The sequence below is a fragment of the Dipodomys spectabilis genome, unplaced genomic scaffold (genome assembly GCF_019054845.1).
Source record: "Dipodomys spectabilis isolate Male_0828 unplaced genomic scaffold, ASM1905484v1 ptg000145l, whole genome shotgun sequence".
Lineage (NCBI taxonomy): Eukaryota > Metazoa > Chordata > Mammalia > Rodentia > Heteromyidae > Dipodomys > Dipodomys spectabilis.
Window position 1 is genome coordinate 16,948,152 of NW_024870822.1, and position 23,173 is coordinate 16,971,324.

Sequence of the window (23,173 nt, forward strand, 5' to 3'; positions counted from 1 at the left end):
TGTAAGGACATGGAAGGACTTGGAAAAAATCATATTAAGCTAGACCCCCAAAAAATAGGTCCCATGGTTTCCCTTATTTGTAATAATTAGTCTACATCTAGGATAAAAATCTTAGCAGATGAGCAGAATAGCTCAATAGCTATGTACATATGACCATATAAGATGATGGTAAGTGAAATGAGCTCCAAGACATGGACACAAGAGGTTTTTCTTTGTTGTTGTTCTCAATGTACTATGTGATTTCTTTTTTGTTTGTGTTTTTTTTCCTCCTATGATTTATCCCGTTGTCATTGTATTCAAATTTGGTATCCTGGGTATTGTATATATGTTTATCTGAACTAGGGAAGGGAAGGGGAACAACAAAATGGTGAGACAAAGGACAAAGTGGGAACCTATGCAACAGCGATACTCACAAGACAATATGTTGGAAATGATCTGTACAACTTGGAGGGGGGATGGGAAGAGGGAAAGAGGGAGAAAAATGAGGGAGGGGGTAACAAGTGAGACAAGAAATGTAATCACTACCTTACTTATGTAAACTGTAATCCCTCTGTACATCACCTCGACAATAAAAAAATAAAGAAAAAGACTTCATTGGATGGAAGGGAAAGCTCATAAGAGCTTTCTAATCAGAAAGCCTAAAGTCTTTATTCAAGAGTACTAAAATTTTGATGGGAGGAAGGCAGGCATTTACAGAGGGAGAACACTCAGTATCAAGTTACCAGGAAAGTTTGTATTCTAAAAGAATATTTGGATTGGTAAAAGAAGAAAAGAGAACCAGCAGCATATGTATTTTATGTCTGTTAAAGTCTAGGCATTGCATTAGTCAAGGCGATGCTATGTTTTGATCTCATTGTAGTCTTGCTAGGCAGAACTACACATTCACATTTCGCAGGTGAAGAAACAGAAGCTTGGAGAAATGAACATGCCCTAAGTTATCAAATATTTTCTGTGCTGTACAACCTCATGTTTAGCCTTATGTCTGTATTTTTATACTTTAGTATTGGAGAATCACTCTAAACTCATCATGATCGAAGACAATAAGGAGAACAAAGACCATTTGTTAGAAAGGGGAAGAGCAACTCTTATTTTTTCCTTAAAGAATGAAGTTGGCGGACTTATAAAAGCACTGAAAGTCTTCCAGGTAAGTCACACACACACACACACACACACACACACACACACACACACACACACACACACACACACACACACACACACACACACACACACACACACACACACACACACACACACACACACACACACACACACACACACACACACACACACACACACACACACACACACACGCTGCTCCTGGGGCTTCATTACTCAAGACTTGAGTCATAGCTCCACTTCCAGAAGTAATAGTCTCACAGACTTTATTGCCTGAGCTAAGGTTGAAGTCCTGAGTAGCTAGGATTACAGGCATGGGCTACTGGCACCTGGTACCATATTTCTTTCTTTTTTTTCTTTTTCTTTTTTGTGAACATACTGTACAGAGGGGTTACAATTACATGGGCAACATAATGAGTACATTTCTTATCAAGCATTGCAGCCTCCTCCTTTGTTTACCCTTCACATCCCTTCCCAGCCTCCCCCCCACCCCCACTCAATCCCCCCCCCCACACACACACCAAAGTTGTAAAGTTTGTTTTCGACATGACAATTTGTACTTCTCATTGTTGCAACGGGTCCACCTGTATCCTTAAACGACTTGTTTTTCCCCATCTCCTCCACAAATTATACCGACATCAAATATAGTGAAAGCAGGGGTTATACTGTGGGGGAGGGACATACAAAGCAACAAAGAAATAATCTTATAAATGCGTTAGAAACAAATGCATGAAAGAAAAATACCTTTAAATACATATCTAAGGGTTCATTTTCCTAACAGCACATTATCTGACCTTTTCTGCTTGACTCATACATATACTAGATATTGCAAATAAGGGAAACCATGGGACCTATGTTTCTTTGAGTTTGGCTTACTTCACTTAATATAATTTTTTCCAAGCCTTTTCATTTCCTAACAAATGGGGCAATGTCATTCTTTCTGATGGAGGTATAGAATTCCATTGTGTATATATACCACATTTTCTTGATCCATTCATCTACTGAGGGGCATCTGGGTTGGTTCCATATCTTAGCTATGGTAAATAATGATGCAATAAACATAGTTGTGCTGGTAGCTTTAGTGTGGTCTTGTTTGTAAACATTTGGGTAAATGCCCAAAAGTGGGATTGCTGGGTCATAGGGGAGCTCTATGTGAAGTCTTTTGAGGAACCTCCATACTGCTTTCCAAAGTGGTTGAACAAGTTTACACTCCCACCAACAATGCAGTAAGGTTCCCTTCTGTCCACATCCCCTCCAGCATCTGTTGTTATTAGAGTTGTTGATTATAGCCATTCTAACTGGGGTGAGGTGATATCTCAATGTTGTTTTGATTTGCATTTCTTTTATGGCTAGGGAGGTTGAGCATTTCTTCATGTGTCTATTGGCCATCCTTCTTTCTTCTTCAGAGAAGTTTAAGTCTTTAGCCCACTTATTTATTGGGCAGTTGTTTCTTTGAGGATTTGTTGTTGGGGGATTTAATTTTTTAAGTTACAAGTATATGTTAGATATGAGACCCTTGTCCGTTGTATGGCTAGTGAAGATCTTCTCCCAATCCGTAGGCTTTCTATTGATCTTGCTAGCTATGTCCTTTGCCATGCAGAAGCTCTGCAACTTCATGCAATCCCATTTGTCCAACCTTTCTTTCATTTGTTGTGTTTCCGGGTCTCTATTAAGAAAATTTCAGCCTGAGCCAAAGAGACCTAGGGTTTCTCCTATTCCATCCTGTAATGTTTTCAGAGTGTCTTGGCACCATATTTCTTGATAAAACTTTTCTAAGATGAATCTATAAAACTGCACTTAAAGTACAAATTATCGCAAATTCTTCAGAGATGAACAGACATTTCTTAACTTAGATTTCGAAACTATTTTTCAGTTCTAATGAATGGGTCAAAGATATAGACAGCCTATGGAAGAGTAGGTAGGAATAGCTAATAAAAAATTGGGGGGCCAGGTGCCAGGCCCACTCCTATAATCCTAGCTACTCAGAAGGCTGAGATAGGAGGATTGTGATTCAAATCTAGCTCTGGCAGAAAAGTACTCATGTGACTCTTATTTCCAATTAGCCACTCAAAAACTGGAAGTGGTGCATGGCTCAAAGTGGTAGAGCACTAGCCTTGAGCAAAATTGCTCAGGGACAGCACCCAGATCCTGTGTTAAAGCTCCACTTTTAAAAATTCTTTTTAAAAAAAGAGAATGGCAGGGGAGGGGGGGAGATTTACTTCATAGATTGCAAAGATATTTTAATTAAATAAAATATTTTAAACTCAATGATATACCTACTCATATATTATTTTTGTTGTTGTTGTTCGTGGGGCTTGAGCTCTGGGCCTGGGCACTGACCCTGTGCTCTTCAGCTCAAGGCGAGTGCGCTACCACTGGAGCCACAGCGCCACTTCCTGTCTTTTGAGTGGTTTATTAGAGATAAGAGTCTCACGGAGTTTCCTGCCCGAGCTGGCTTTGAACATCAGCTGGCTTTGAACGTGATCCTCAGATCTCAGCCTCCTGAATAGCTAGGATTATAGTCGTGAGCCACCGCCGCCTGGCTCTACTCATATATTATTAATGATTAATTTGATAACATTATTTAATGATACACTAATAATACATTTGCAGATACCAAAGTAGTAGTACAATTATACTGTTCCACACAGTCAGAATTTCAATGCATTTGGTTTTTAAATGTACCTTCACTGTAAGCATAAATAGGTGTGATATAGGGAAGCTATCTGGTAAATATGTATTTATGAGCCCTAAAATGTTTGTATTTTCTGGCTCCATATTTTTTTTAATCTGTCCTGGGGCTTGAACTCTGGGACTGGGTGCTGTTCTTGATCCTCTTTGTACTCAAGGCTAGTGCTCTACCACTTGAGCCACAGCGCCACTCCCTGCTTTTCTGAGTAGTTTATTGGAGATGAGAGTCTCACAGACTTTAATGCCTGGGCTGGCTTCTAATTGTGATCCTCAGATCTCAGCCTCCTGAGTAGCTAGGATTATAGGTGTGAGCCACCAGCACCCAGCAATAATTTTATTTCTGCTAAATTGTCTTGAGAAAATATGGATGAGTCAGGCAGAACATGAATGTTTACTGAATTTCAGGTTCTAGATGCTGTGCTAGGTTTTAAAAACATAAACCTGAATAAAGTGGACAGTGTATATACCTACCCTCACAAAATATGTAATCTAATGAAGAATACAGACATTAAAAAATAATTATAGGGGCTGGGAAGGTGGCTCAGTGGTAGAGCGCTTGTCTTGCATGCCTGAGGCCCTGGGTTCAATTCCCCAGCACCACATAAGCAAAAAGAAAAAAAGCCGGAAGTGGCACTGTGGCTCAAGTGGTAAAACGCTAGCCTTGAGCTGAAGAGCTGAGGGACAGTGCCCAGGCCCAGAGTTCAGGCCCCACAACTGGACCCAAAAAGAAAAACAAAAAATTATAAGGGCTTGGAAGGTGGCTAAGTGGAGAGTGCTTGCCTTGCATGCATGAGGCCCTGGGTTCGATTCCTCAGCACCACATAAGCAGAAAAAAAAAGCTAGAAGTGGCGCTGTGGTTCAAGTGGTAGAGTGCTAGCCTTGAGCTGAAGAGCTCAGGGACAGCACCCAGGCCCAGAGTTCAGGCCCATGACCGGACCCCCCCCCCCAAAAAAAAAAAATTATAGCTGGACATCAGTGGCTCAGGCCTCTAATCCTACTCAGGAGGCAGAGGTCTGAGGAAGTTTAAAGCCAGCATGGGCAAGAAAGTCTATGAGACTCTTATTTTCAACTATTAACTATTAAAAAGCCAGAAACAGAGCGATGACTCAAAGTGGTAGAGCACTATCCTTGAGCAAACAAAGCTCAGGGGTGGAGCCCAGACCCTGAGTTCAAGCCTCAGGACTGGCACAGGAAAAAAAAACAAACAACACCCAAAACAACACCAAAAAACAAAAAGGTAATTATAATAAGAAAATAATTATGTGTGTGCAAACTAACCTAAAAGAGAAGTAGCAGGTACTGTGACAGCATGGAATTAAAGGACCTAATATAATTTAATAGCTTGGGGATGCTAAGGATTTATTTATAGGAATTAAAAATTATAAACTGGGCTGAGAATGTAGCTTAGTGGTAGAGTGCTTGCCTAGCATGCATGAAGTCCTGGGTTTGATTCTTCAATACCACATAAACAGAAAAAGCCATCTAAGGTGCTGTGGCTCAAGTAGTAGAGTGCTAGCCTTGAGCAAGAGAAGCTCAGGGACAGTGCACAGGCTGAGTTCAAGCCCCAGGACTAGCAAAATAAATTATAAACCAACTACTTGGCTACAGGCTGGATTATGTTACTGGAACACCATTATCATAGTGTTTATCCTCATTTACCTACCTTGGTGAGGGAGCATCCCTCCTCTACCAAGTTTACAAGGGGTAAACCCAAAGCTGAGGCTGACATGGCAAGATCAGAAGCAAAGTTCAGATGCTTACTAAATTTTTAGGTCTTAAATACTCTGTTAAATCTGTTGCATTTAATTTTATGAATGCACTGTTTCAAAGGCTAATATTATTTTCTCAGGACTAATATTGTTATCATATTTGGAAAACTAACTTTGTGAGGCTTTTCCAATGGTTCTTCAGAAGATTTGGTGTTTTGACTTGAAATCCAGCTAATTATGACAATCTGTGGAGGACCTCCAGTGGTGTTATTTTATTGTTTTTTTTTTTTAGAATGTGATGAATTATATGTTGTACATTATTTTGCTTTTAACAGCACTTACAAGCAGCCATTTTCCCTCTGATGTGTAAAATTGGTTTTCAGGGGTAATGAAAGTAATCTGTTAACATTTAACAGAATTCCATGTGATCTTTACCCTCTACTTTATACAGGAGAATCATGTGAATCTGTTACATATCGAGTCCCGGAAATCAAAGAGAAGAAATTCTGAATTTGAGATTTTTGTTGACTGCGATATCAACAGAGAACAATTGAATGACATTTTTCACCTGCTGAAGTCTCATACTAACGCTCTCTCTGTGAATCCGCCAGATAATTTTACTTTGAAGGAAGATGGTAAGTTTGAAAAGTGAAAATGCTACTTAGAAGAAGAATTACCTAATGTACACTCAATCTTTCATTTATCTTGAAGACATGAAAGTAAAAATAAAATACTGTCATTTCAAATATCTCGGAAGATATTTGAAAGATGGCAAGAATTTCTTGATTCCAAAATCCTCCAGTTTTATAGTTCTTGAGCAACACAGGAACTCTAATGGGAACTTAGCATCTAGCAGATATTGAATGAATATTGAATTTATTGATAGTGTCGATAGTGTCTAATGACTATATTATGAATTATGCACCACATTCCTATCAAAAGTAAATGAGAAAGCAATACAACTAAGACTTCCAATATGCAGATAGCAAAGATAGAGAGAAATAAAACCTTATGGCATTAGTAGATAAATGAATTGATTGAGGCATAATTTATATATGGTTGAGACCTAAAATAATTTCTTCAAATTACATTACAGACTGGAAGAAAGCAAAGGAAGGGAAGGGGCAACATTGTCCAAAAATGTATTCATTATCTGATTTATGAAATGGTAATCTCTCTATATAACATCTTAATAATAACAATAAAATTATATTATAATTTGGAGTATATTCAGGACTGATACTTAGCTGTCTTACATTTGTGCAGCTGTATAATTAGTAAGATAGAGGTATAGTTCCATGTCTGTCTGTCTGGGAGCTGCCGCCCTGAGTGCTTGTATTATGCCCAAAGTCTCTATTGCTTCCTGCTCTCCCCTAGGACATCCATGCCCATCATTAATAAAGAAGGGTTTATACCTGGCTGAGCAAAAGTGAAGGCTCCCCTGCAATCTATTTGGCGTGGTCAGTGTCCTTGTTGTATTTGCTGTTAAATCTCTTAATACTTTACTCAAAGCACTGGAGCAGGGAGGATTGAGTCCTAATCCTTGTTCTTCTGTTGGCAGTGAGTAACCTTAGATAAATTTCCTTCCCTTTGTGGAGTTTGGTTATCTCACTTATAAAATGACGAGTTTTATAGATGGCTAGATGGTTCCACTGATATTTAGGGTGCACTAATTTGTGCCACATATTTCTACTAAGAAACAGTAATACAAGCACAGTTCTTATCCCTTCATCCCCAGTCTTCTGCGAAAGACAGACATACAAATACATATATTACAATAAAATAAGAAAGCCTTTAGAATGTCGAAGCCAGAGAAAATTCCCTGTTCCTATAGTCAGGAAGACTTTGTGGATTGAGGAAGTCTTATTAGACTTGGGTCTAGGAGGATGAGAAGGTTGTTCTTAGGGAAATGGAAGATTGGGGTGCAGTGTGGTCGAGTATGAGTGGGATGGATGGAAGGCAAATATGTAAAAACAGTCTTGTGATGTCTAGAAGGAATGGTAAGATCAAGGTGGCAAAAGCATAAACACACTTCTAAGATTCTTTTGGTCTATAAGAGTATTTGAAGTTCTTATTAAGCTTGAACTTTGGTCGGTAAAGTTATACAGCTTTATTCTGTTTTTACAGGGTAACTAAATATTTGGCTAAAAAGTTTTTGAACTTTTGGTCTGTTACTAAAGTAGTGTTCCTCCAATGTTTGGGAAATTAACAGAACACTAATAAAATTTTTAATGAGTAAAATTCATTTCTTAGAAAGAAATATACTTGTATAATTTTGCTTCTATGTTCAAATTAAAAAATCTCACATGAATTAATTTATTTCTTAATTTATTATTACTACTTTTTTTTGCCAGTCCTGGGGCCTGATCTCAGGATCTGGGCATCTTTTGTTCAATGCTAGTACTCTACCACTTGAGCCACAGTGCCACTTCTGTTTATGAGGAATCAAACCCAGGGCTTCATGCATGCTAGGCAAGCACTCTACCACTAAGTCACATTTGCAGCCATCTCTTAATTCAATCTAGCCTTGTTCAAGATTTTTTCCCTTCAACTTCTAGCTGGTTTTTTCTTTATGTTGCAGGTATGGAAACAATTCCTTGGTTTCCAAAGAAGCTTTCTGACCTGGACTTCTGTGCCAACAGAGTTCTGATGTATGGATCTGAACTAGATGCTGACCACCCTGTATGGATTTTTACATACATATTCTCATGGAAATAGTTTAAAGAAAACTAAAAACTAAAAATATGTCTTCTAGACAAATAGGCTCTTCTTTGCATCCTGATCTCTGCAAGATTTGTAGACCCCTCCATTGGTGGAATAGATACTAGCTTCCTGAAAAGTGTCTAATTTCATTGAAGCTAAAAACATCTGTCTTAGGCCTGACATTACTATTATTAAGAACTATTCCAAGAGTTGTAGAGTTGTGTGGTGTTTGCATGAGCCCTGTTGGCTCATGCCTGTAATCTTAGCTACTCAGGAGGCTGAGATCTGAGGATTGCAGTCCAAAGCCAGCCTTGGCAAACTCCGTGAGACTCTTATCTCTAATAAAACACTCAGAAAACTGGAAGTGGCCCTATGGCTCAAGCGGTAGAGTGCTCGCCTTGAGCTGAAGAGCACTGGGACAGCACTCAAGCCCAGAGTTCAAGTCCCACGACTGACCAAAAAAAAAAAAAATTAAAATGGGCATGTGTTATTTGCATATGCCTTGCACAAGCAAGGGCCTACCTTCAATCCTTAGTAACAACAACAACAACAACAAAAGAAAAGAAAACAATAAAAATCAATCCAGAGCTTGAGGCTTATGAAAGAAAGCTCTAGATTTCTGGGAGGAGAGGAGATAAGAGAATGTAATTACGGAGTGTCACACACCCTTTATCCCCCTCTCTTTATTAGTTGTATGAATGTGACCTTATAATAATCTATTACATATGTGTATATATTGCATAATAAGGAATCTATACTTATATATGCTGAGACAGAAAATACCAGAGAAAGGTAAAATTTCAGGTGGGCCTTAAATGATTTCATCAGGTAAGAGATGGAGAGGAAGGATAATTCAGGAGAGAACAGTATAGGCAAAAGTCAGAAGAGAAAATCTGTAGCATGTTTATGGAAAGATGAATGGATCAATGTTATTAATCTATTACAAATTCTGTTGACATTTACTTCATTTCTTTATTTCCCACTACAATTCCCCTTTAGTTGGTTTCTTGCCTCTAAGTTTGCCAATTGCAAGGCCATCCCTGTAGTCATTAGAATGAACTAAATCCTGTATCTGACCATCATTCCTCTTCTCTCCTAAAAATCCAGCTAATAGGATCTAAAGTATGTATCTAGGATAACTGAAAACATCATGTCCCAAAATGTGTGCACAACTGTTCGTAGCAGCATTGATCACAATAGCTGAATGAATAGAATGAATTCATTTTTCAAAAAAGTAGAAACCATACAAATATGCATGGATAAAGTTTGATTTATATATATACCATAGAATCTTTTTGGCTATAAAAGGCATAGAACACTGAAAGATGACAGTATGATTGATCCTTGCCAGTTACAAAAGGCCATGTCCTTTTATATGCAGTATCCCCAAAACAGAAAACAGATTGCTGTTTGTCAAGTGGGGGAGGAAGTGGAGGAGTGATTGCAAATGAAAGTGATTGTGAAATAAATTGGTGTTAAAACGATGAATCCCATTCTCTCATTTCAGATGTCTTTTGCAGTCTTATTATTTTCATTATTTGCTCTTTCCTCCTGGATTTTGATTTTTAATTCCTTAATTTGTTTACTTTTTTCTGAAATATTTTTCATAAGTATAAATACAGAACTATTTTGTTCAATTATTATCACTGCTTCTGCAAATAATGAATGTGTTTGAATTTTGTGATAAAATCTAAGGCTAGAATCAGTTACTATTTCAAATAGTATTCATTCTTCTTCCTCTTCCTGCTCAGCATTGCTGGAGATTTAACCCTGGCCTCAAGCATGTTAGACAAGCACTCCACCACAGCCCTACTACTGGGCCACCACAGATAAATAAAACTGAAGATATAGTTGAATGTTCAAAGAAAAAAATAACCCTCAAAAAAGAGCCATGTATTTAACTAATGTGATGCTTTACCTATTCTTTATACTATGTTTATAGTTTTTTGTTTTGTTTTGTTTTTTTGGTCAGTTGTGGGTCTTGAACTCTGGGCCTGGGCGCTCTCCCTCAGCTCGTCAGCTCAAGGCTAATGCTTTACTACTTGAGCCAAAGCACTACTTCCAGTTTTCTAAGTGGTTTATTGGAGATAAGAGTCTCATGGATTTACTTGCCCAGCTGGCTTTGAACCGAGATCCTTGATCCTCAGATCTCAGTCTTCTGAGTAGTTAGGATTACACATGTGAGCCACTGGTGCCTGGCTATATACACTTATATTTATATTTATATGTTTATTTATCTTTGGTAGTAGTTCTAGGGCTTGAACTCAGGGTCTAGGTGCTATACTTATTTATCTTTTGTGCTCAGAGATAGCATTCTACCACAATCTAGCCATAGTTCCACTTTTGGAATTTTGGTTAAATAGACAGAAGATTTTCACAGAATTTCCTGCTCAGGCTGGCTTTGAACTTTGATTCTGAGATCTCAGCCTCCTGAGCAGCTAGGATTACAGATGTGAACCACCAGCACCCTGCTTTTATGTCTTTGTATATAAAGAAACTTTTATGCTTGTAACCAACTAGAGTTTAGTGCTGTCATGTGACATAGACTCCAAAGTGAAAATGATCATAAATCTCAAAATAATGCTTGATCATAGTATCAATTATGATATAATTTTAATATAGTATCTCCAATAGTAATAATTCTTCTTAAATATCATTTTAGATATTTTTAGTGTGAACATTAAAAAAAAAAAACTATGTTTAATTATCAGGGCTTCAAAGACAATGTCTACCGTAAAAGACGGAAGTATTTTGCAGAATTGGCTATGAACTACAAACAGTAAGTATATTATAAAATAACATATTTGGCTTTGAGATAATAAATGAATAGAATAACTTGGATTTTTTTAGTAAATAAAAAAAAAATAAGCCATGCATGGTGGCGCATGCCTGGAATCCCCATACTTGGGATTCCAAAGCAGGAGAATCTTGAGTTTGAGGCCAGCCTGTGCTCCCTAGGGAGTTCCAGGCCAATCTGGGCTATATGGCTGCACAGACAGAATCTATCTAAAAAAAATAAAAGTAGGGGCTGGGAAGGTGGCTCAGTGGTAGAGCGCTTGCCTTGCATGCCTGAGGCTCTGGGTTCGATTCCTCAGTACCACATAAGCAAAAAGGAAAAAGCCAGAAGTGGCGCTGTAGCTCAAGTGGCGAGTGCTAGCCTTGAGCTGAAGAGCTGAGGGACAGCGCCCAGGCCCAGAGTTCAGGCCCCACGACCGGACCCAAAAAAAATAAAATAAAATACAAGTAAAAACAAAAATAAAGGCAAGTAACTTGAGGGTATGGGTGGTGTTGGGATAGATGGGGGGAGAATGATGCATTGTACTCACAAGCTTATATATTAAATCAAAATCCCTTTCTTTGTATATTTAATGATAATTTAAAAAATGGAGCCAGGTGCTAGTGGCTTACACTTGTAATCCTAGCTATTCAGGAAGCTGAGATCTTAGGATCCTAATTCAAAAGTCTATAAGACTCTTATCCCTAATCAATTACGCCTCTCCCTCCACCCCCCCCCATACCCAAAAGCCAGAAGTAGAGCTCTGGTTCAAGTGGTAGAACTCTAGTTTGAGCAAAAAAGAGGTCATGACAGTGCACAGGCCATGAGTTCAAGCCCTAGAACCAGCAAACACACAAAAAAGGAAAATGAAGTAAGCACTGCTGTTTATTAACTAGTAATTGGGAATGTTTCCTCCTCTTTATTTCATTAGTGGAGACCCGATTCCTAAGGTTGAATTCACTGAAGAAGAGATCAAGACCTGGGGGACCGTTTTCCGAGAACTCAACAAACTCTACCCCACCCATGCTTGCAGAGAGTATCTCAAAAACTTACCATTGCTTTCTAAATATTGTGGATATCGGGAAGATAATATACCACAATTGGAAGATGTCTCAAACTTTTTAAAAGGTAACATACTAAATTATTTTTAATGAGGAGAATGCTCATTCTTTTGTTTCCCTTCTGCTCCTAGGGCTTTTTGCTTAAGGCTAGCTAGCACTCTACCACTTCAGACTTTGTTTTTGGTAATTTATCGGAGATAAGAGTCTCATGGATTTTTCTACCTGGGCTTGCAGCCTCCTGAGTAGCTAGGATTACAGATGTGAGCTATCAGAACCTGGCTGACTTCTCTTTTGATCATTACAGCCTAGAGGAATAAAGCCTAGTTACATGCAAGGTCAGGATTGTCCCATTCTCTCTCCTTGAGTATTGGATCAGGACTGGGCACCAATTTGAAGAGGGATAATCACAACCTAGAGCAAGAATACAGCAAAGTGAGCAGGAAATTTGAAAATTTATCATGTTAAGTAAAATTTGAAGAAACGCTTAGGTTATTTGACTTGGAGTTTAGGGGAAATTTGTTACATATTTTAAAACTTGCTTATTTGAAACTGACTTAATAAAACAGATCACTATGTGACACTATAGTAAAGGACTGTTCAATACCCAGTAGTCAGCATGGAGAACACCATGTTAAAGCACAAACAGGGTAGGCCAGGTGTGGTGGTTCAAGCCTGTCATCCCAGTTAGGTGGGAGTATCATGTTCTGAAGTTAGTCCAGGGCAAAAGTATGAGACCCAACCTAAAGCCATAAAAGAAAGACAGAAAAAAGGATAGGATACCTATCTGTCTGTCTGTCTGTCTGTCTGTCTGTCTGTCTGTCTGTCTGTCTGTCTGTCTGTCAAGCTATTCCCTTAGAGACTGGAGGCTAGGCTGGCTGTAGAACATCTTGTTGAAAATATTTCCAGGGCAAATGTCAAAGTGTCAACATTAAAGACAATGGAAGGGGATACCTACACTGTCAAATGGCTACTGTCTATGGTAGCCATACTAGTCACGTTTTAAATGTTCAGTAGCTATATGTGGCTATGATTGCCTTATGGGACAGCACAGCTATTAGATAGAAAGTATTTATGTCTTTCTGGAAAGTTCAATTGGACAGTACTCTGCCTATTAGTATGGGACCATTTGAGCACAGTGCAACTGGATGGAACTGGAATGCCTGAGTTGTGAAGGTTTGGGGGAGAGACTAGATTGGAGCTTGCAGAGTCTCTCAAGTTCCTGAAGCCTAGCCACTGGCCCCTTTGACAGGACATATGTAGTCTTGGTGCTAGGAGGATAGAAATGTATCATTCAGGATAGCATGGCTAAAATCACATAGATTAAAAAAATGTTCTAAAGAAAAGGTCTTCATCTTTGTGTAAAAAGCAAGTGCAACTAGGGAATATTGTCCTCCCCTGAGGAAGCAAAATGTAATATAGAGAGACTTGGTTGCTAATCTTACCTTTATCCTCTACTGTGTGTTCTTGAGCACTTTATCTAGTCTCTGTGCTTCAGTTTTTTTAAATTAATTTTTTTTTTTTTTTTGTCGGTTGTGGGGCTTGAACTCTGGGTCTGGGCGCTGTCCCTCAGCTCTTCAGCTCAAAGCTAGCGCTCTACCACTTGAGCTACAGCACTACTTCCGGTTTTCTGGTGGTTTATTGGAGATAGGAGTCTCACAGTCTTTCCTGCCCGGGCTGGCTTTGAACCGCGATCCTCAGATCTCAGCTTCCTGAGTAGCTAGGATTACAGGCGTGAGCCACCAGCGCCTGGCTTAAATTAATTTTTTATTGTTATTATAAAAGTGATTATAGAGGAGTTACAGTTACATAAGTCAGGTAAGAAGTACTTTTGGATAATGTCACCCCTTCCCTTTTACTCTCAATTTTTTTCCTGCGAGTCTCATAAGTTGTATAGTTCATTTTCAATATAGTGTATGCTTTAGTTTTATAGCTGTCACAATAAGGCAATTCATGTTGTAAACATGAAAGAGCTGGGCTTGGCCACTGTTAATTTTTTTTTTTTTGCTGGTCCTGGGCTTGAACTCTAGGTCTGGGCGCTGTCCCTTAGCTCTTCAGCTCAAGGCTAGCACTCTACCACTTGAGCCACAGCACCACTTCTGGCTTTTTCTGCTTGTGTGGTGCTGAGGAATCAAACCCAGGGCCTCATGCATGCAAGGCAAGCACTCTACCACTGAGCCACCTTCCCAGCCGTTGTTAATTGTTTAATAATTTTTTTAGTTTCTTTTATTAAGACACATGTCGTGCACACGTGCGAGTGGTATGTGTGTGTGTGTGTGTGTGTGTGTGTGTGTGTGTGTGTGTGTGTGTGTGCATGCTTGTGCCAGTCCTGGGGCTTGAGTTCAGGGCCTACGTGCTATCCTTGAGCTTTGGTGTTCAGGGACAGTGCTCTACCACTTGAGCCATAGATTCACTTCCAGCTTTTTGGTGGTTAACTGAAGAGAAGAGGCTCACTGACTTTCCTGCATGGGCTAGCTTTGAACCATCATCCTCAGATCCCATCCTCCTTAGTAACTGGGATTACAGGCATGAGCCACAGGTACCTGGCAGATGATATGTTCTCATTTCCATGTCCTTCCTCAAAGCATTACTTGGTGCCATTGGCAGAAGTAAAATGTAGCCAACGATCTCCACCTGAGGTGAACATTTCTGTTTTCTGTTTTCTCCTTGGTTTTGCAGAGCGCACAGGGTTTTCCATCCGTCCCGTGGCTGGGTACTTATCCCCAAGAGATTTCCTATCAGGTTTAGCCTTTCGAGTTTTTCACTGCACCCAGTACGTGAGACACAGTTCAGATCCCCTGTACACCCCAGAGCCGTAAGTACTTCTACTGCAGCTATTATAATAATGGTACCCACCTCATAGGTTTAATGAATTCGTATGTATGTACACTTGAACTAAACATTCCATGCTCTGTACAATTACCCATTATTATTATTATTATTGACAACTTGTTAGGTACCAGATGGTGTTCTAAGCTTAAGGAATGTGAAAACAAAATCAGAGAAAAATTCCTGTTTTCTAATGTTTGAATTTTGAGGAGTGGGGCTACATATAATAATGTGTGTGTGTGTGTGTGTGTGTGTGCCAGAAAAAGAGAGAAAGAGAGCACAGATGCCATGGAGAAAAATAAATGTGGGAAAGAAGTTGGAAAAGTCTATGTGGGCGCTGTTGCTGTGTGAAGGGTGATCGTGGAGAAAATGGCATTTGGGTAGTCAGTTGATTTGGATGGGGGTGAGAAGATGGGGATGGATGTCTTTGAATATCTAATATGTATGTGCATGCTCGTGTGTGTGTGTGTGTGTGTGTGTGTGTGTGTGTGTGTATGTGTGTGTGTGTGTGTGTGCATGTAGCCAAGATTTTGAACCAAAATTGTTACTTTACTTAGTGTCCTTCATTGTTACCTGAGCAACTAGAATAAAAATAAACGTGGATTTTGACTCGATTAAATAGTTGATTATACATTTATGCTAAGCATCACAAACCTTTATTGCAGAGATACCTGCCATGAACTCTTAGGTCATGTTCCCCTCTTGGCTGAACCTAGTTTTGCACAGTTCTCTCAAGAAATTGGCCTGGCTTCCCTTGGAGCTTCAGAAGAGGCTGTTCAAAAGCTGGCAACGGTATGAGTCTGGCAGTAACTGTATAGTTCAGTACTTCTCAGTTGAGTGTAGTGTATAAGAATGTATATAGTTCAAAAGTTCATGTTCAAGACAACGTTCAAGAAACGTTGCCTTTGCTCATAGTATTTTAAACTCAATAAATTTAAGTAACATTAAAGTAGATGTGAAATTTAAGGGTTCTCAAAAGAAGACATGAGCTCTATAAAAAGTAGTGTAGCACAATAATATGATTACTAGTTTGAATACTTCCTATTTCCAATAAAAATAGTGAGTGCCACAAGATTATATTAAAATATTTCAAACACTAGGCAGAAGATCCTGTCCTGGAAATAGAAAGATGAGAAGGCCATTAGGATATACTACATGAGGGGACAGTCACCTTGGAATGAGTGAAGTCTACAGGGACATTCACACAATCTACTCTGGGAGGGCAGAGGATCATCTGAGGAAGGTTTCATGAGAGGAACATTTGAAGTAACTGATGAAAAATGTATCAGGAAAGGAAGTAAGAGCATCTTAGGATGAGGATATACAAAGAAAGACAATAAGGTACTTGGTGTGTCTGGGTACCACAAGACACTGGAATCGAGTGTGTGAGGGTGGGGGGTGTGGTGTACAATGGGCTAGATGATTAGGGAAGGGCTTCTTAAATTGTGATTGGGGATCCTGGGGGTCTCTCATGCCTTGTACAGGGTCCTTGAGGTCAAAATCTGCCCAGACAAAAGATCTGGTTCAAAGTTCAAAGTGGATTTTATGTTAACAGAGTTCATTGAAAAGAGTTCAAATTCCACATGGCAGCTCAAGTCTAAGAAAAGACTATGTTGCAGTTTTTACTTAGTTCAAAGAATAGGCACATTTAACTAAAAAGACGATTAAAATTCTCAGCCTTTTCCAACAGAGAAGAACTATATGGAGTGAATTAATTTCACATGTTTTAACCCAAATATATTGTAACAGGTGGAATGTAGAAACAGATGTTACAATCCATTTGTCTTCTGGCCAGTCATGAAATAAAGTCTAGCCAGACATTTATACTGTCTATAATAATATTGTTAACTAGCTTGATTCAATCATTTCACACTGTGGAGCCAATTAACTACTTGACTTGTGAAAAAAAATTAAAATACAGGGGCTGGGAAGGTGGCTCAGTGGTAGAGCACTTGCCTTGCATGCCTGAGGCCCTGGGTTCGATTCCTCAGCACCACATAAGCAAAAGAGAAAAAAGCCGGAAGTGGCGCTGTGGCTCAAGTGGTAGAGCGCTAGCCTTGAGCTGAAGAGTTGAGGGACAGCGCCCAGGCCCAGAGTTCAGGCCCCATGACTGAACCCCTCCCCCCAAAAAAATTAAAATACAATACATCACTACTTTTTGTTTTGTAAAATTGACCTTTATTAAAATGTTACTATAAAATGGCTACTATACTTAAAACTATCATTAAATTATTTTTTTTATCAGTTTTAATTTTAATATGGTTGATATAGCTATCTGTGCCTCACAAGAGATCTTTGGGGTCCCCTGTAATTTTTAAGTTATGTATGAGTCTTCAGAGCAGCTTGGGAAATTACTTTTGTTTAGGATGAGCCAGACTGTAGAAAGACTATTGAATAAAGGTTAGGGTGGCCGGGCACTGGTGGCTCATGCCTCTAATCTTAGCTACTCAGGAGGCTGAGATCTGAGGATCGTGGTTCAAAGCTAGCTTGGGCAAAAAAGTCCGTGAGACTCTTATCTCGAATAAACCACTCAGAAAATCAGAAGTGGTGCTGTGGCTCAAGAAGTAGAGTGCTAGCTTTGAACTGATGATCTCAAGGACAGTGCCCAGGCCCAGAGTTTCAAGCCCATTGCCCCCCCCAAAAAAAAAAAAGGTTAGGGTAATGGGATTTACCTAAGAATATATTGAGCAATTGGCTAAGAGTTGAAATCTGTTTTAAACTGGAGTTGAAATCTGTTTTAAACTAAGCCATTCAGGATGTGAAAGTAATACTGACATCCTTTTGTAGTGCTACTTTTTCACTGTGGAGTTCGGTCTGTGTAAACAAGATGGGCAACTAAAAGTGTTTGGTGCTGGCTTGCTTTCTTCTATCAGTGAACTCAAAGTAAGAGACATAAATCTTTACACTTACCTGTTTCACCTGCTGTAATTGATATATTGACTATAAATGAAATAGTTTTTGTATTTGAAATAGTTTTTTATTTTGAATAAGACTTTGCTATAGAAATTCTTGTGTAGCAGAAAACATTATTTGAAGACATTTTTTTCTCTATGAAATATGCAAAGGTATTTTCCTTTCTGGTATATGAACAATAATTTTTACAACTAGTCAGGAATTGGGACTTAGTATCTATACAGTGTTTCAGTGGATCTGTTTGTTGAGTGATAGATATCTATCCAACACTGTCCAAGATATTTTCTTGGTGTCAATGACTCTGTACCCCCTGGTGGTGGGTATAACTCAGTCAAGTATCAATGTAAATAGTTCTGGGTAGAAAGTAGGTGCTATAATGTAGGAATAAATGTCTTTGAGGCATTTTTTGTGGGGTGGGGGGAGGTGGCTGGAAAAAAGCCATCCCTTTTGTTGGAGTATAATATGGATTAAATAGAGCTATAGGAAATAGCTTTGAAACAGTACATTTAGGGGTGTGCCAGCTCTGGCAGCAGTGTAATCTATGAAAATAGATTGTATTCTTTGACCCACTGACTCTTTGTCCTCTAGCATGCACTTTCTGGACATGCCAAAGTAAAGCCCTTTGATCCCAAGATTACTTGCAAACAAGAATGTCTCATCACAACTTTTCAGGATGTCTATTTTGTATCTGAAAGCTTTGATGATGCAAAGGAGAAGATGAGGTAAAGCGTATCTTTCTCATGCCTTCCTTCATTACCTTCTGAAAAAGTTAGATCTAATAATCATAATAAGTCACAAAAGGAAGGAGCCAGATAATTAGGAGTCAGCACTTTAGGATGCTTTTTTTTTTTTAAACACTATCCCTTTTCTTCTCTTCTTTTTTTCTTTTCTTTTCTTCTTTTCTAAACATTTTTTTTCTTTTAAACTTTTCTTTTTTCAACTTCAAATGGTTGTAGAAGGAGGTTACCATTTAACATGAGTCCAGTGCTTCTTGATTAGAGTCATTCCTTCTATCATTCCTTACTCAGTACATCTCCCTTTCATAAGAAATATTTAAAGTATGTTGCATATATTGAGGTACTTACAAATATGAATCAAGTACATTGAGAAATTGGTTTCTTTTCATTCCTTCTAATCAGAGAATTTATAGATTATTAGGGAAAATGAACTGTATATGAAAGTACAGAAAATGATAAGAAAAGATATACAGCTGGAATATTATTCTGTGTTGTATTCAAGAGTAATTCATTTCAGCTGGAAGAACAGGGAAAGCTTACTGGTACGTGAAAAACGATTAAAAGATATACACTATTTAGCCTGAGAGACAATGTAGGAAAAGATAATGGGTTGAAAAGCATAGGAGATACAGCAATCAAAGCTATACTTTAATTTTTTTATGGTAGCAATGAAGTTTTGAACTTGCTAGGCAAGCACTCTTCTACTTGAGTCATGCTTCCAGCCCTTACTGCTTTAGTTATTCATAAAGAACCTTATGATTTTTTTTTTTTGGGTCCTGTCGTGGGCCTGAACTGTGGGCCTGGGCGCTGTCCCTCAGCTCTTCAGCTCAAGGCTAGCACTCTACCACTTGAGCCACAGCGCCACTTCGGGCTTTTTTTTTTTTTTCTGCTTATGTGGTGCTGAGGAATGGAACCCAGGGCCTCATGCATGCAAGGCAAGCGCTCTACCACTGAGCCACCTTCCCAGCCCCGAGCCTTATGATTTTTGCCTGTGCCAGCCTCAAACCATGATCCTTCTAGCTATGCCTCCTGTGTAACTAGGATCATAGACATTTTCCTTCATACTCAGCATATTTATTATTATTATTTGTGGGGTTTAAACTTGGGACTTAGGTGCTTTCCCTGAGTTTTTTCATTCAAGGCTAGAGTTCTATAACTTTGACTCACAGTGCCGCTTCTGGTATTCTGTGGTTAATTGGAAATAAGAGTCTCATGGACTTTCCTGCCCAGGCTGGCTTTGAACCACAATCCTGAGATCGGCCTCCTGAGTAGCTAGGATTACAGGTGTGAGCCACCAGGCACCTGGCTACTTTTTTTTTTTTTTAAATAAGGTCTCACTAATTTCTTGGTCCTCTGGGCTGGTCTTGAATCATCCTCCTCCCATCTCTGATTCCCGAGTAGCTGGGGTAGCAAGTGTGAGCCACTATGATTGGAGTATACTTTACACTTGTGAATAAATAAAATATTGTACACAGAAACACTTTTTGGAAGACTTTTTTTTTGGTCTTCAGGTGAAATAAGATAGAGGTAGAAGGAAAAGAAAGGACTATATAACCCGAATTAACAAAACAACATTTGGAAGAGCAGGTACAAGGTCACACTGTTTTGAAGGAACAGATAGGAATTGAAGGCCTCTTCCTTAGTTTCTAAGGATTTGCTATTGTTGAGGAGTTAATCCATGCACAGAAGTAAACAATTCCAGCAGGGCTTTTTCTAGCACAGATGATACCTTTATGCAAATTAGAAGTGGTCCCCTTTTGGGACCATTTTTCAACCAAATTGGTTGAAACCTGGATTTCAGTTCCTACTCATGTCCAATTATACTTAGCTGCACAATTACCCTTAAGAGTCCTGAACATGATTGTTAGTTATTGAAGCTACCATAGAGCAATTCAAATGATAAAGGAGGCAAAATTTTACTGCTTAAAGACAGAGTAGCATTTAACTTATTTGAGAGGAGGCTAGAATATTCTAAGTAGAAAGTATGTAAGAGGCAGGACTCTTTCTGGCTTTCCCAGCATGCCTTCACTCTGTGTGTGTGTGTGTGTGTGTGTGTGTGTGTGTGTGTGTGTGTGTGTGTGTGTGTGTGTAGATATATGATGTAGACTATAGCTGAGGATTACACATAGTCAAGTGATGTCAAGTGATAGTCAAGTGATAAATCTACTGTGGTTACTATCCTTAGTGTAGTAAAGAGAGCGGGGTTGTGGCTTAGCACTTCCTGGCATGTGGCTTAGGTTTTTATTCCAAGCACTGCAAGAAAGAAAGAAAGAAAAGGAATCCAAAGGATATATAAAGTAGTAATCATGAAGAAAGTGATCTCTAGGCTCTTTTCTAATAATGTCAGGGGACTTTAGGGTTTTCTACCTGTTGGATTCTATGGGGCCTCTGCACAGGCAGGTAGGAAAGACTACATTGGCTGTCCACATATTGAATAAAGACTTGTTTTTTTGCCTACTCTGTGAAATAGGTTTATTTTTGGTTGTTATATGTTAGTTTTCATCATTGCCTGTTTTCAAGAAACTGACAGTCTCATACTTGTTTTCTGAAATAGAGAATTTACCAAAACAATTAAGCGTACATTTGGAGTGAAGTATAATCCATATACGCAGAGTATTCAGATCCTGAAAGATGCCAAGAGCATAACCAGCGCCATGAACGACCTGCGGCATGATCTCGACATTGTCAGTGATGCCCTTGCTAAGGTTAGCAGGCAGTCAAGTATGTGACAATCATAGTCTTAATCCACAAAGCCATCTAGCATCGGCTCAGAGCTCAGGGGCAACTGAAGACCTGACTGGAGTGACAACTGCTTCTGGCTAAACAATGCTTTCTAATCCTACCCATGTCTGCATGACACACCAGTTTTTATTTTGTCTATTCTTTACTGAAGTATAAAATTTATATATCATGCAATCTACTAATTGCCCATTTTAATAGAGAATTTGTTTGACTCAGTGATAGATATACTTTTACTCCATTTATCCTTGTTTTTCTTGAGTAAAATGACCTTTCTGATCACTTGATCACTGTTGCAGAGCTAACCCATAATTATTACCTATGTCTGTTACATCATTGAATTTGTGCTGAGCCCAACTGCAGTCACACATATAAATTTAATAGGAGACAAGCTGCCCTTGATGCTAAGATGAGCAAAATTATAGAAATTTTCACATATGAACATGCCTAGTAAAGAACATATAGATAGTCTAGTTTCAAGTAGTCTAGTCTTATAGAAATAGATAAATGGAAGTGGAGCTGTGGCTCAAAGGATAGAGTGCTAGTGTTGAGCAAAAGAGCTCAGGGATAGTGACCTGGCTGAGTTTAAGTCCTATAACTAACAAAACAAAAGCCTGAAATAGCTAAATATCAGCTTGATATGGTGGCACATGCCCATATTCCCAGCATTCAGGAATGAGAGGCAGGAGGATTCAGTGTTTGACTCTTTTTTTTAAAAAAAGTGGCTAAGTCTGGAAGGGTTGATTGTAGTATAAGTCTTAAAAAACAAAGAATATCATGTTTTTTGTTTTTTGTTTTGGTCCGGTCGTGGGGCCTGAACTGAGGGTCAGCTCAAGGCTAGCGCTCTACCACTTGAGCCACAGCGCCACTTCCGGCTTTTTTTTCTGTTTATGTGGTGCTGAGGAATCGAACCCAGGGCCTCATGCATGCAAGGCAAGCACTCTACCACTGAGCCACCTTCACAGCCCTCATGTTTTGTTTTATAGGCACAAAAAGGCCTCCATTCTTATTTTGGATAACTCCAGTATTTGCAGTTCTAAGCGTGACATCTTTCTTGAATGTTGACTCTTAGTTCCAACTACCTGCTGGATATTTTCATCTAGCTGTCCCATAAGTTAGTTTAATGTTATGGAATTTCATATGACACCACTCAGATGGAAGAATGGGTTGGTAACCCTGCCAAGTATCAGAATCACCAGAATTAAACCCAATAGACTTTCCCAGCAATCTCATTACTGCTAGTAGAATATTAAGGATCATATTTCTGTTTATTTTCCAGATTTAATAAGCTGCTTTAAAACTCTGTCCTTGTTTCTTTCATCACTAGTCAAATTGTATACTATTTAACATGTATTTCAAAAGGCCATTAAATTTTGAATCCCTTTTTAAGACTCCAGAAGGATTTATCAAAAAAGATTTAAAAGTTCTATTTCATTTTATGTTCTATTATGAAATAGGATTTGAAAGAGTAATTTATGCTATTTGAGATCTTTATATCACTGTGTATTTTAGTAGTAACAGCTATACATTTGGTAATAAATATATTTGTTATTAGCTAATCTGAAATCATTTGAAGTATTGGTTATTTTATAATTTAGTTGTTGAAAAAGAATAGTTAGAAAATCATAATTTTGCCCAAAGCAAATTATATTCTGGTTATTTTTATAAACTTTGATCATGCTGAAAAATCAATTACTGAATTTCAAAATGATGGTAGTAAAATCACTTGATGGCATGAGGCTCTGAGTACCACATACAAAAAAAAATCACTAAAGGGGCTGGGAAGGTGGCTCAGTGGTAGAGCGCTTGCCTTGCATGCCTGAGGCCCTGGATTCGATTCCTCAGCACCACAAAAGCAAAAAGAAAAAAGCCAGAAATGGCGCTGTGGCTCAAGTGGTA

At 38.8% G+C, this 23,173-nt stretch overlaps 1 protein-coding gene across 1 annotated transcript; it reads left to right on the forward strand.

Annotated features, from left to right (window-relative positions):
- The first annotated feature begins 1,027 nt into the window (after positions 1 to 1,027).
- On the forward strand, positions 1,028 to 22,093 carry Tph1 (tryptophan hydroxylase 1). Its single transcript, XM_042691610.1, has 10 exons — positions 1,028 to 1,144; positions 5,971 to 6,154; positions 8,101 to 8,201; positions 10,934 to 11,001; positions 11,930 to 12,126; positions 14,736 to 14,871; positions 15,551 to 15,677; positions 17,673 to 17,768; positions 18,387 to 18,520; positions 21,090 to 22,093. Exons 1-10 carry the CDS (start codon positions 1,028 to 1,030, stop codon positions 21,262 to 21,264), a joined length of 1,335 nt encoding a protein of 444 aa, XP_042547544.1. The 3' UTR covers positions 21,265 to 22,093.
- The last annotated feature ends 1,080 nt before the right edge of the window (positions 22,094 to 23,173 follow it).

Bases quoted from the DNA above. Each gene is read 5' to 3' on its own strand.
- Tph1 (XM_042691610.1), top strand. From the start codon at position 1,028: ATGATCGAAGACAATAAGGAGAACAAAGACCATTTGTTAGAAAGGGGA. The intron at 6,155-8,100 runs GTAAGTTTGAAA...TTTATGTTGCAG, and splicing joins TTTTACTTTGAAGGAAGATG to GTATGGAAACAATTCCTTGG. The intron at 18,521-21,089 runs GTAAAGCGTATC...TTTCTGAAATAG, and splicing joins GATGCAAAGGAGAAGATGAG to AGAATTTACCAAAACAATTA.